The 13,957-nt window shown below is 41.1% G+C and overlaps 1 protein-coding gene across 3 annotated transcripts in view; it reads left to right on the top strand.

Annotated features, from left to right (window-relative positions):
- The window catches only part of BUB1 (BUB1 mitotic checkpoint serine/threonine kinase), a 41,647-nt gene that overhangs the window by 16,893 nt on the left and 10,797 nt on the right, over positions 1–13,957 (top strand). For 2 of the 3 annotated variants that reach the window (XM_067704352.1, XM_067704354.1), the window contains 7 exons: positions 395–523; positions 623–733; positions 1,473–1,572; positions 2,536–2,617; positions 3,599–3,773; positions 8,244–8,331; positions 12,727–12,962. In XM_067704352.1, coding sequence (XP_067560453.1) covers positions 395–523; positions 623–733; positions 1,473–1,572; positions 2,536–2,617; positions 3,599–3,773; positions 8,244–8,331; positions 12,727–12,962 — 921 coding nt within the window. Of the gene's footprint in view, positions 1–394; positions 524–622; positions 734–1,472; positions 1,573–2,535; positions 2,622–3,598; positions 3,774–8,243; positions 8,332–12,726; positions 12,963–13,957 lie in introns of all 3 variants that reach the window. The other variant, XM_067704353.1, reaches the window with a different exon arrangement.

Genomic DNA, 13,957 nt, shown 5'->3' with positions numbered 1-13,957 from the left:
TGTACGCCATGGTTTGGGCCCGGCTGAGGGAGATGGAAAGCCAATCCTAAGATATACAATGTCACTATTAACTACTTCTGGGGTATAGTGGAGCAAAGAGGGCTATTTATGACCAGTCTGCTAATTTGATATGATCTTAGATCAAGCCACTTAATCTCTTTGAGCTTTTATTTCCTTTTCTGTAAACGGATACTTCTTGCCTTACCTACCTCGTGGGACTATTATAAAGAGAAAAATGAAAGATATGGAAGCATTATAGTAATGGAAGTCCTTAGTGAGGATTATCAAGAATAATAAAAATGTATAATAAGTATAATAAGTTTCTTAAATTGTGCCTTCTAAACTACTCTGATTTCTCTACTGATGCTGCATTTTGTCCCCATTTCTTTAATAGGGTGTGAAACACAGAAGGTTGTTAACACAAGTTCTTTTCACGCAACTCCTAACACATCACTGGGACTGGTTCAGGCAACGCCATCCAAAGTGCAGCCGTCACCCACCGTGCACACAAAAGAAGCATTAGGTATGTAAGGCCTTTTGTTTGAATGTGTAGCATCTGACGACAAATTAATGAAAGCTCTTTTGCAGCCATGTTTACCATTATTCTTTCTATTCTTTTAAGGTTTCATCATGAATATGTTTCAGGCTCCTACACTTCCTGATGTTTCTGATGACAAAGATGAATGGCCATCTCTAGGTCAAAATGAAGATGCATTTGAAGCCCAGTTTCAAAGTAATAACAGATTGTTTAATAGCTACTAAGTGGATAGCGTAGTGGGTGGTTGCCCACAGAAATAGCAAGGATTATACAAGAAGTGGTCCTGGCCTTGGTTAGCTTGTCACATAAGGGCATGGAGTTTGTGAAATAAAAAAATACAACGTTATTTGGCAAGGTACTCAGTGTGTGCCCTAGACTTGGTTTGTTTCTTAAAAAATAATAAATTGTGCTAAAGAAGGACAAAATCTGCATGGGTAGGAATGGCCAGGAAGGGCTGAGTAGTTGAGGGATACTTGAGCTTTGCCCAGCAGAGGAATGTTCGGGCTGGAGTGTTGGGAGCCAGGACTAGCCCACCTTTGTCTAGAGTCAGAGGATTTGTGCTGGAAGCCAGAGAGAGATCACGATGAAGATATATAGAGAGCTAAGAGCTTAGTTCCTCATTGTAGGAAAGCAAAGACATGGAGAGCTTTATTCAGTGTCAGTGAGCACAGCAGTGTGTTAGGAGAACGGCGAACGCTGCTTTATGTGTGGCAGGAACTCGAGATCGGCGGCTCGCGTGCTAACCCTTGTGACCATGGTTAGTCCCTTCATGTCACTGAAGAGTGACTTACCTCGTTGCCTAGTATTTCAAAAACTGACATCAGTTGTTTTCTGTAGCTCTTATTCCATTTTCTTATTTGTAGTTGAAGTTGCACCTAAAGGATAGTGTTTTTGGCCTATTTTAATAATTAACTGCAATTTTTTACCCTTGCAGAAAATGCAACATCTTCTGGGGCTTGGGGAGTCAATAAGATTATCTCTTCTCTGTCCTCTGCTTTTCCTGTGTTCGAAGATGGAAACAAAGAAAATTATGGGTAAAGAAATATCTGGTTAAGATAACACTGGGGGAGATGCATGTTGCCATAGTGACAGGGACAGTGCGGAGATCCCTCCAGGAGTCCAGGTGGTGAGCTGGTGAGAGAACAGGACCTGCCGATCAAATGGCCTGGGCCCCAGCCCCAGCTCTGCCACAGATGAACCTTCTGACCACATGGCCGGGAGATTGCTGCTGAAGTTCTTTTCCAGATCTGCAGAGTTCCGGGGGGTTACAAGAAAGTAGTCCTTCCATAACAAAAGTATTTGTTACAAAAGGAAACCGTATGGTTATAAATCATCAGAGAACCAAGGGATCCTATATATTTGAAATTGTAGTCGCTGTAAATGATTTCACCAGTACAGGTATCCATACGTGTTCCGTATATATTTGCAGGATTGATAAAGTAGAAAAGGAAGTGGCTTATATTGGGTCACACTGCAGAGAACATTTGTTTTAAGGCTGAGCCCCATCAGGGTAGAGTAGGGTAGCACGAGGAAGTTTCACCATTAATAATTTAAACCGTGAAAGAGAGGTGTGAACTAAAGGTATCATGGTGTAGAAGAGGTTCATGTTCTGTAGCTAGACCAAGCACTGGGAATAAGAAATAAAACATATGGCATCCATGCCATTCTGTTGGCCACGGCCCTAACTATTTTTTTGTCCTTAAAACTTAAAACTCAAAAAAAATAAAAATAAAATAATAATTTAAAAAAACTTAAAACTCAGTGCAATAGAAAGTTCTGTATTTTCCACCCTCGCTTAAGTAACTGTAGATCTACTTTTATATACATAGTCAAGCTAATTCAACCTGCACTCAGTTTTGCTGTAAAAGTAAGAAATATGTGTATAAATATTAACTAAATAGGAAAAGGAGAGAATGTTTTTAACACTCTAACTTAAGTGGTAGAATTTATTTCCTTAGCATATTTTGCTGTTTGTAATTTTTCAAATCTTTCCTTAGATTACCACAGCCTAAAAATAAGCCCACGGGAGCCAGGACCTTTGGAGAACGCTCGACGTGGAGGCTCACTTCAAAACCAAATGCAAGTAAATCTCGGCTTCATCCGTGAGATGGGTCCCGCAACCCTGTTCTTTTCATTGTACCAGATGCTTGTGCCAGTCAAATGAGGTGGTGTATTTAAAAAACTGTGCTGAAAAAATAAAATATTATGTGGAAAATTAAGTTTTATAGAACACTATTCTATAATTATTTGCAAATCTATTATGCACCACACATTAAGATAGATACAGAAACTGAAAAATGAGTTTGATAATGATCCTTGCCCTGAGAGCCTTCCCTTTAGACAGGAGGAACCACTGGGGGCATATATATTTTTCCTAGACCTAAGAAGTTTAATACAGGCTATATGGGAACTCTGTATTATCTTTGTAATTCCTCTGTAAATCTAGACTTTTCAAATTAAAAAAAAAAAATAAGTAGGGACTTGTCTGGTGGTCCAGTGGTAAAGAATCCGCCTTACAAGGCAGGGGACACGGGTTCGATCCCTGGTCAGGGAACTAAGATCCCACATGCCGTAGGGCAACTGAGCTCGCGGGCCTCAACTAGACAGCCTGCGTGCCGCAAACTACAGAGCGCACGCGCCCTGGAGCCTGCGCGCCACAACTAGAGAAGAGAAAACCCTCATGCCACAACTAGAGAGAAGCCTGTGTGCCACAATGAAGATCCCGTGCGCCGCAGCTAAGACCTGATGCAACAAAAAATAAATAATAAAATGAATGATAAATCTTTAAAAAAAAAAAAAAAAGTAAAAATCGGTAAACAAAACGTGACTCTTGCATGTGATATAACTCCGCTGGAGTGTGTTAAAGATGAAGTGTCCCAGTTCTGGGGAAAAGAACAGACCCACGATGTCCTTGGCTCTGTGTTAGCCAGGGGTTACATACATTTCTTCGAAAAAATTAAAATTCCTCATTTTTTTGAATCTTAAAAAGTATTAATGTGTTAAATTTCATCTATGAAACAAGAAGATTGCTACTTTTTTTCCGTTCATCTTTCGTTGTAGGAAGTACCTCACACTGACGAGTTTTTGGATGATTCAACCGTGTGGGGTGTCCGCTGCAACAAAACCCTGGCTCCCAGTCCCAAGAGCCCGGGAGACTTTACGTCTGCTGCACAGCTGGCATCTACGCCCTTCCACAGGCTTCCAGTGGATTCAGTGCACCCTCTAGACGATAAAGGTGTGCCTTACACTATCTTAGTGTCTTCTGCCAACTTCAGTTCTTTTACGATTATAGTTTTCTTCTGGAAGATATGAAAATCATAAAGAGGAAACTTAAAATCCATTCACTGTATTATTACATATATGGTTTTTGGTTTTGGCATAATGTCTTTCTAAAGTCTATGTGCATTTTAAAAGTTTGATAACTTAGATTTTAGGTAGAACGGGAGAAAAATCTATAGAAGCATTTAAAGGCAAAGATACAAAGTCCAACCCATTTGTATGGGATTATAGCTTTATTTCATGTTTTACAACAAACAAAATAGCCACTACAGACAGACTTGAATGTTAAAAATATGAACATTTTATTTTCTAATTTGGTAAGAGTAACAAACAGCAAATTTTAATCCTTGATATGTATCTACAAATTTTATTACTTTAGAGATGTAGCCAAGTACTATACTCGGAAAATCATATTTAAAAATTTTTTTAGTGATCTGATAAAACTCACAGATGGTCCTTATTTTCCCCAGACATAACATTCTCATATCAAAGATCTTTATACATATGAACTGAAGCTTAATGAATGACACAGTTATTGAATACAGATAATTATTACCTATTAAATACAATCCTGCAAAATAAATACAGGCATACCTTGTTTATTGCACTTTATTGCACTTCGCAGATACTGGATTTTTTTTAACAAATTGACGGTGTGTGGCAGCGCTGTGTCAAGCAGCCCAGTGGCACCAGTTTTCCAGCAGCATTTACTCACTTTGTGTCTGAGTCACATTTTGGTAATTCTCGCAATATTTCAAACTTTTCCTTATTGTTATATTTGTTATGGTGATCTGTTGTCAGTGGTCTTTGATGTTACTATTGTGACTGTTTTGGGGTGCCACGAACCTCACCCACGGCAGATGGTGAACTTAGTCAATGGTTGTTGTGTGTGTTCCCTGACTGCTCCACCCGCTGGTCATTCCCTGTCTTCCTCACTCTCCTCGGGCCTCTCCCCTGAGACACAACAATAGTGAAATTTAGGCCAGTTAATAACCCTACAGTGGCCTCTAAGTGTTCAAGTGAAGGGAAGAGTTGCACGTCTCTCACTTCCAACCCAAAGCTAGAAATGATTAAGCTTAGTGAGGAAGGCATGTCGAAAGTCCAGTTAGGCCAAAAGGTAGGCCTCTTTCACCATGTGGATGCAAAGGAAAAGTTCTTGAAGGAAATTAAACGTGCCACTCCAGTGAACATATAAATGATAAGAGAGCAAAACAGCCGTATTGCTGATACGGAGAAAGTTTGAGTGACCTGGATAGAAGATCAAAGCAGCCACAACATCCCCTGAAGCCAGAGCCAGGAAGCTGCAGAAGAAAAGTGTGAAGGTAGCAGAGGTTGGTTCGTGAGGTTTAAGGAAATAAGGCATCTCCTTATCAAAAGTGCAAGGTGAAGCAGCAAGTGCTGATGCAGAAACTGCAGCAAGTTATCCAGAAGATCTAGCTAAGATCATTAATGAAGGTGGTTATACTAAACAGCAGGTTTTCAATGTAGATGAAACAGCCTTATATTGGAAGAAGATGCCATCTAGGACTTCCATAGCCAGAGAAGAGAAGTCAAGGTCTAGCTTTAAAGCTCCAAAGGACAGGCTGACTCTCCTGTTGGGGCTAATGCAGCTGATGATTTTAAGTTGAAGCCAATGCTGTTTACCATTCCAGAAGTCCTAGGGCCTATAAGAGCTATGCTTCATCTATTCTGGCTATTCTCTATAAATGGAGCAGCAAAACCAGATGGCAGCAAATCTGTTTACAACATGCTTTACTGAATATGTTAAGTCCACTGTTAAGGCATACTGCTCAGAAGATTCCTTCCAAAATAGTACTGCTCATTGACAATGGACCTGGTCATCCAAGAGCTCCGATGGTGATGTACAATGAGATTATTTTCATGCCTGCTAACACAACATCCATTCTGCAGCCCATGGATCAAGGAGTAATTTAGACTTTCAAGTCTTATTATTTAAGAAATACATTTCAGGGACTTTCCTGGTGGTCCAGTGGTAAAGAATCCGCCTTCCAATGCAGGGGACGCAGGTTCGATCCCTGGTCAGGGGACTAAGATCCCACGTGCTGTGGGGCAACCAAGCCCGCGCGCCTCAACTAGAGAGATGCCCATATGCCACGGCAAAGATCCTGCCTGCCACAACGAAGACCTGATGCAGCCTAAATAAAAAAAAAAAGGAAATACATTTCATAAGGCTATAGCTGCCATAGACAGTGATTCCTCTGATGAATCTGGGCAGTCAATTGAAAACCTTCTGGAAAGGATTCACCATTCTAGATGCCATTAAAAACATTTCTGATTCACAGGAAGAGGTCAAAATATCAACATTATCAGGAGTTTGGAAGAAGTTGATGCCAACCCTCATGGATGACTTTGAGGGGTTCAAGACTTCAGTGGAGGAGGTAACTGCAGATGTGGTGGAAATAGCAAGAGAACTAGAATTAGAAGTGGAGAGAAGGTGTGCCTGAATTGCTGCAATTTCATGATAAAAAGTTAATGGACGAGGAGTTGCTTCTCATGGATGAGCAAAGAAAGTGGTTTCCTGAGATGGAATCTACTCCTGGTGCAGATGACAACAAAAGATATAAAATACTACATAAACTGAGTTGATAAAGCAGCGGCAGAGTTTGAGAGGATTGACTCCAATTTTGAAAGAAGTTCTACCGTGGGTAAAATGCTGTCAAACAGCATTGCGTGCTACAGAGAAATCGTTCATGAAAGGAAGAGTCAATCGATGTGGCAGACTTCACTGTTGTCTTATTTTAAGAAACTGCCACGATGACCCCAGCCTTCAGCAGCCACCAGCCTGATCAGTCAGCAGCCACCAACATCGAGGCAAGACCCTCCACCAGTCATAAAAGATTGACTCCCTAAAGGCTCAGGTGATGGTTCGCATTTTTAGCAATTAACTTTTTTAATTGAGGTATGCACACTGTTTTTTTAGACATGATGCTATTGCACACTTAAGACTTCAGTACAGTGTAAACAATTTCTGGGCTTCCCTGGTGGTGCAGTGGTTGAGAGTCAGCCTGCCGATGCAGGGGACACGGGTTCGTGCCCCGGTCCGGGAAGATCCTACATGCTGCAGAGCGGCTGGGCCCATAAGCCATGGCCGCTGAGCCTGTGCGTCCGGAGCCTGTGCTCTGCAACAGGAGAGTCCACAACAGTGAGAGGCCCACGTACCGCAAAAAACAAAACAAAACAAAAAAACATCTATATGCACTGGGAAACCAAAAAATTTGTGTGACTCGCTTTATCGTGATGTTCGCTTTATTGCAGTGGTCTGGATACAAACCCACGATATCTCTGAAATGTGCCTGTGCTATGAGACCTGGGACTGCTTCACCTTTTTCTGCTAATTTACTAGCCAAACACTATCACTGCTGGCGTTTTTTTTTTTTTTTAATAGCAGTTGTTAACTGAAGGAATAGGGAAAGAACTGCAAAAGAATTTCATTCCCCTGGATGAAAGCTTATTGTAATGTGAAGTCTGAGCCTATAGGCCTAAAAGTTTTTAACTAAGGAGTAAACATTTTTTCTTACTGTACTAACCAAATATATTTCTTTCCTGAATTTTAAAGGAGGATTTAGTTGAAACTTGGACATTTGCCAAGTGCTATCACAGACTTGCTACTTTAATTCTAAAAATTTAAAGTTGTTTCAATTTGGAAAACCTAATCTGTTTAACAGTCAAGAGTCTTTCATAAAGTCAATATTGACCTTTCTTAGTGTATTTGCCACTTTGATTGTATAAATAGAAGCTAATGTTCTAGTACTAAAAAGTGTTAGCACCTGTTCAGTGAAGCAGTATCTGATAAAATTTAATCTAGTGTAATAGTTGGCTCTATATTGTATTAGTATCACTTGGTAGAAGTAATGCTCTGTATTTCTGCCCTATCTAGTTTGTCTCTCCATAGATAGATTTCTTTTTTTAATTAAAGGGAGTGATAGTAAGTATTGCCAGGTTGCTTTCTGGTGTGAACCTCTGAGTCAGTTCAGTCAACTAAACGCTGACTAAATAAGGCAAGTTAGACTGAAAGACACCAAAATCTCTGCCCTCCACAAGCATTTCAGCCTTTTATGCTCCATGGCCTTGGCATCGGCTTCTCCTCAAACAGGGTGTGCGCACTGCCGCCCGTAACTTCCCGTGGTCTGGCCATCCTCCCGCGGTGGACCTCCTGCTCTCTGGGCTCTTTTCTTTTGAAGGACTGTATGGATTAGATGTATAAGGTTGAAACGCTCACATATAACGGTAGAATTTTTTTAAGTGATTTTTTTTTCCCCATTTTTTAAACATAGTACATTTTACCACGGAATACTATTTTGAAATTATAATGAAAGTCAGTGTAAAAAGGAATCCTGGACTTTATAACCATATAAAATCATATGTGTGTGTATAATGCCCATCTCTACTTTTCTGTATATTTCAGAAAATGTGGTAGCAGAACAGTACACCCATGTGACTTTGGATTCTTGTGAAAGAAACAAGATGGAACCCTTGAAAGAGAGAAAGTTCAGGTATTGTGTGGGTGCACGTGGTCCTGTCTCTCTCCCTTTTCATTCTAGCTTGCTTCTTAAGCTGTAATGGAATACCTCATTCCAGCCCTTCTTTAAGGGCTGCCAGAGTTTTTATCAACTCAGAGATTTAAGTCAGAAGGTACTGTCTGTACATATAAATAAAATGACACTTGGTACATCAGGGCAGTGAGAGAAGCAGCTGGGGTATCAGAGAATCCCTGGGGAAACTGTTCCTGTGACTGACTTCCACTGATTTGGGGAGCAGAACTGCAGATGCTCTTGCCAGCCAAAGACTGACATATAAAGACTATTGCAGAACTGAGCAAACACCTAATTGCTTCTGTATACCCATTATAATTGAGAAAATCAATAACTTTCTTTTTTTTTTTCTTCTTTTTGGCTGTATTGGGTCTTCGTTGCTGCGCACAGGCTTTCTCTAGTTGTGATGAGCACGGGCTACTCCTCGTTGCGGTGTGTGGCCTTCTTATTGCGGTGGCTTCTCTTGTTGCGGAGCACAGGCTATAGGCGTGTCAGTAGTTGGAGCACACGGGTTCCAGTAGTTGCAGCACATGGGCTCAGTAGTTGTGGTGCGTGGGCTCTAGGGCGAGGGGGCTTCAGTAGTTGTGGTGCTTGGGCTTAGTTGCTCCACGGCATGTGAGATCTTCCCAGACCAGGAATCAAACGCGTGTACCCTGAATTGGCAGGCAGATTCTTAACCACTGCACCACCAGGGAAGTCCTAATAACTTTCTTTTAAGAGGAAGAAGATAGAATGTTTAAGCCTCTTAGGTTCTGATGCAAAATGCAGACTTGCCATACATACACTAATGCTTTGCAGAAGTAAAATTCTGCCATATTTGAATAGTCTGGTGAATGTCATAGACGCTAAAAGTAGCTACAATCTTTTGAGTATTTATTATATTCCTGCACAGCCCTTAACGCTTTTCATGTACTGCACCCTTTAACTAACCCTTATAATAACTTTAACTGTAGGAACTTTTCTTTTCCAGCATTATAGATGAGGAAACCAGATCCAGAGGGCTAAATAAAGGACCCAAAGCCATACGGCTTCTACTTTGCAGCCCTGGGATTTGAACCCCTATCTCTGATTTCAGAATCCTCGCTCTCACCACTATGCTGTACTGCTTCTTATTATCAAAAACCTCTTCTTGAACTAAGACCCCAGTAAATAAATGATTGGATTAAAGGACATGAGCAGAACTTACAAAAGAAAAATTAATGAATAAACATGTAGAAAAGGGTTAACTCACTAGAAATAAAATTAATGCAAATTAAATAGATTTTGCCTTTTAATTTAAAATTTTACTCAGTGGGCATAGTCTATTACTGCCCACCAGGAATCTTCCTTTGTGCAGCTAAACTTTTGACTCATAAGACTACCATAAACCACACTTGGCATAAGATTAATTTAGATGTATATAGGACAAAAATCACTGTTGCCAGCAGGGTAATACTGTCCAAGAAACTATTGTCTTTGACTGCATGTGACAGTTAAGCTGCAAGGAAACAAGGCTCATGTGGGGAGACACCCAGGGACAGAGGCTTCCTTAGCTTCGAAACCTTCTTCCCAGGGAGTCAGTGGCTCTTGCAACACTCCATAGATTTAGTTTCCAGAGTCCCTGCCAGGGACAGGCCCATTGCGAGAATCATTATACCTGAAGCCCGAATCTGAATTCCCAGCACATGTTCATAATTCTCCCAGTCTAGATACAGCTATTTTTTATCATAAGCATTGATGACAGTGATACCTTACCTTTTAAGTTTTCAGTGGAGAAGGGGAAGAGCTAGAAAGTTAACCAAAATTCACAGTTTTGTGGAGAAGGGAAAAGGATTTTATTCATCGTTTATGCACCCACAATAATTTGGGCACTCACTTTCCTAGTAGCAATGTACATGGGTTTGGAAACACATCTGTTTTGTTGTAATATAAAATATTGGAAATATGTTCAATATCTAAGAACAAGGGAATTGTTACACTTCATCACACATCCACTGGATTAAATGGTGTACAGCATTAAAATCCACAGTAGAACTGTGGAGAAACCCAGCAGACACCACCTTTCCCAAATAATCAGGCTAACGTCACCCGTGATGACACATGGTGATGTCATGGGAGGAGAAGGGTCACCTCTGTGATATTCTCCCCAAACCAATACTCATAGTCTAGCCAGGAGGAAAACAAGAGAAACCCAGGGCTTCCCTCGTGGCGCAGTGGTTGAGAGTCCGCCTGCCGATGCAGGGGGTGTGGGTTCGTGCCCCGGTCAGGGAGGATCCCGCATGCCGCGGAGCGGCTGGGCCTGTGGGCCGTGGCTGCTGGGCCTGTGCGTCCGGAGCCCATGCTCCGCAACGGGAGAGGCCGCAGCAGTGAGAGGCCCATGTACCACAAAAAAAAAAAAAAAGAAACCCAAATTGAGGGACAGTCTACAAAATAGCTGGCCAGTACTCCTCAAAACCGACAAGGTCTTAGGAAACTAGGAAAGACTAAGAAAGTGTCACAGAGAAGAGAGTAAGGAGGCTGACAACTAATGCAGCATGGTGTCCACGATTGGATCCTGGAGCAAACATGGGGCCTTGTGGAAAACCTGGCGAAATCCAAACGAGGTCTGGAGGTTAGTCAATAGTAATATGACAAAGGTTGGTTTATTGGTTTTGACAAGAGAGCCACTTTAATGTGAGGTGGTAACACTAGAGGAAATTGGTGAGGAACATATGGGAATTCTCTTTTATCTCTGTGACATTTCTTTAAATCTAAATTCCAAAATTAGTTTATTATTTTAAAAATTCATGGTAGGAAAATGCCTGTGTCAAGAAGTAAAAAATGCAACATGATGTTGCATGAATTCATTTGTATAAAAATATATACTCGTGCATCTGTTTGTAGATATGTGGATCTAAAGGTGCAGAGAGAATATGTGTGTGGAGACGTATGTACAGTCCAAACTTGTTATTTGCATTGGTTCTTTTCTATAAAATCACTGCAAACACTGAATTAGCAAATACTGACCCATTGCTTCTAGGGGAAATACACAGTTAGGATCCTACAGGCCTGTGGTCACAACACTTTATTTAAAGACACTTATTTAGGGCTTCCCTTGTGGCTCAGTGGTTAAAAATCTGCCTGCCAATGCAGGGGACACGGGTTCAAGCCCTGGTCTGGGAAGATCCCACATGCCACGGAGCAACTAAGCCTGTGCGCCACAACTACTGAGCCTGCGATCTAGAGTCCGCAAGCCACAACTACTGAGCCCACGAGCCACAACTACTGAGCCTGCATGCCACAACTACTGAAGTCCATGCATCTAGAGCCCGTGCTCCGCAACAAGAGAAGCCACCGCAGTGAGAAGCCTGCGCACCGAAACGAAGAGTAGCCCCCACTCACCGCAACTAGAGAAAGCCCATGTGCAGCAACGAGACCAATACAGCCAAAAAGAAATAAATAAAATAAATAAATTTATATTAAAAAAACACTTATTTAATATATACTATTGATTCATTAACATTGAACTCATGGCCAACAGCACTGTAACCCATGCCTGAACAAAACTTATGCAACACATATTTTCTCCACAAGACACGTCACAGCCTTCTTGCACTTAGGAACGCCAGACAGCACTTGAGCACTGCACTTGGGGAACAGTTAAACAGCTAAATCACCAACTAAAAGCACAAAAATGCAAGAAAAAGAAACACCCCACATCGCTAACTATACTGTGAAAGGACATTGACAGTATGAGCCGAAATGAGAAGGCAGAGCGTCACCTTGCTCGACCTCACCTGGGAACATAAATGTTGAGTGACTCAAATTTTTCATTGTTCTGCACGTCTTGAGATGACAGCAAAAGCACCATGAGTGTTGTTTGGGGTAACAAATAAATATTTTCATGTAGGTGAATTCACAGGTATGGAATCCTTGAGGAATGAGAATCGACTGTGTGTGTGCACGTGCGTGTGTAGAAATGTACTGGTGTTCGGTTGTTGGACTATGGCTGACATTTTCTGTTTGTTTCAGTGTTATAAAAGAAGCCATTTTTGGAATAAAATCCTCAGTCCCTATTACAGTAGTGATGCTTAGAAGACAACTTGAGAAAATAAACCCTTTCCTACCAACATCTCCTACTAAAGAATATCCAATGTGTCACCTCACCTATTTAATATATTACCACGTTTTTTATTTTATTTCTATTCATATTGTACGAGCTGTGTATCTGCATATATTTGTTTGTATGAAGAAAATGCTTTAATAAACTCTTTGTGAAGCAGTTTTGAAATCTCATTCCTAGAATGAAAAGGAAACTGTTTTGTGGGATTTTTATGTGTTCAAACCCAATAAAGCTTGTAATCATGTGTGTTTATCTTGTCCCTTTAACACATCCAGTCCGATTGAAGAGAAAAGCTCAGAACCAGCGTTCCCCACAGATGTCTCTTCAGCATCCTTGCTCCGTCTGAGCCAACCTGCTGCAGCTGTGCTGACCAGCGAGGCGGAGTGGGGCCTCAAGGCCTGTAAACTCACAGACCCTGACTTTGCCCCTGCAGAGGATCCAGCAGACGCCAATGCCAGGTTCCAGGCAGAACCAATGCAGACAGGCTTGCTTGGGAATATTGACGCTCCAGGTGTGAACAGATGCTCATTCTTAATTGTTCCCTGAATAAGGACAATAACCTGTTAAAAGCTGTTCCATGAAAGAAGCTCAAAGAGCAGGGCCTTGAATGCCGCTGAGTAGAACGCAAGTTCAGACAAACTTGCATGCTGTGTCACCGAGCATACAACAGTAACATACTTGAAGGACTAATTAATTTGTTTTAATTTTAAAAGGTATCAAAATAACTACTGTTGGAAAAGAGAACTGGAATTGGAGGGCCCATTATGCCAGGAGTTTAATCTAATACTGTTATCCCCATTTTACAGAAAAGTAAACAGGTTCAGGGTTAAAGGACCCCACCCCCACCCCAAGGTTACACAGAAACAATCTTAACAGTGGACAAGAGCACAGACTCTGGAGATAGACTAGCTAGATTCTAATCCTAGCTCTCTGTCTTAGGCTGTCTTGTGATCTTGGCCAAGATTATTTCAATTCTCTGTGGCCCTGTTTTCTATAAAGTGGAGGGGTTGGCAGTACCTACTTTAGGGTCTTACTGTTAGGACCAAGTGAGTTAGTAAACATCAAGGGCTCAGAAAAGTGTCCCGCATCTGCTTAGCACTAGTAAATATCAGTCATGTTGGATTAGTCTTTGATAACTGCCACTAATAGAATTTTTTATAACATTCTAAATTGGGCAGAAACTTTTTTCTTCCCTTTAGAAACGGTTTCTCTTTGTGTCTTTGTGGACCCAAAGTATATCTCATACAGACAAATTGCACGTAGGTAGTATGTGTTAAAAGGCAGCGTGTTTTATAAATAGAAGTGGAAAGCAATTTAAAGAATACATATATGATCGTGTTAGAAGTAACTAATCTCCAAGTTTGCCTTTAAGACATGTACCCATAATTGTGTTAAAGGCAAAATCTAGAATAGATGCCCTTGGTGTTAATTTCCTTTGTCCCAACTGAATATTGATTTAAGTTTGTAGATCTAAAATGACAGATAATGAACTGTGCAGAAGTACCC

The sequence above is a fragment of the Pseudorca crassidens genome, chromosome 14 (genome assembly GCF_039906515.1).
Source record: "Pseudorca crassidens isolate mPseCra1 chromosome 14, mPseCra1.hap1, whole genome shotgun sequence".
Lineage (NCBI taxonomy): Eukaryota > Metazoa > Chordata > Mammalia > Artiodactyla > Delphinidae > Pseudorca > Pseudorca crassidens.
Note: the sequence above shows the minus strand (reverse complement) of the source record. Positions and strands in the feature narration are given on the sequence as shown.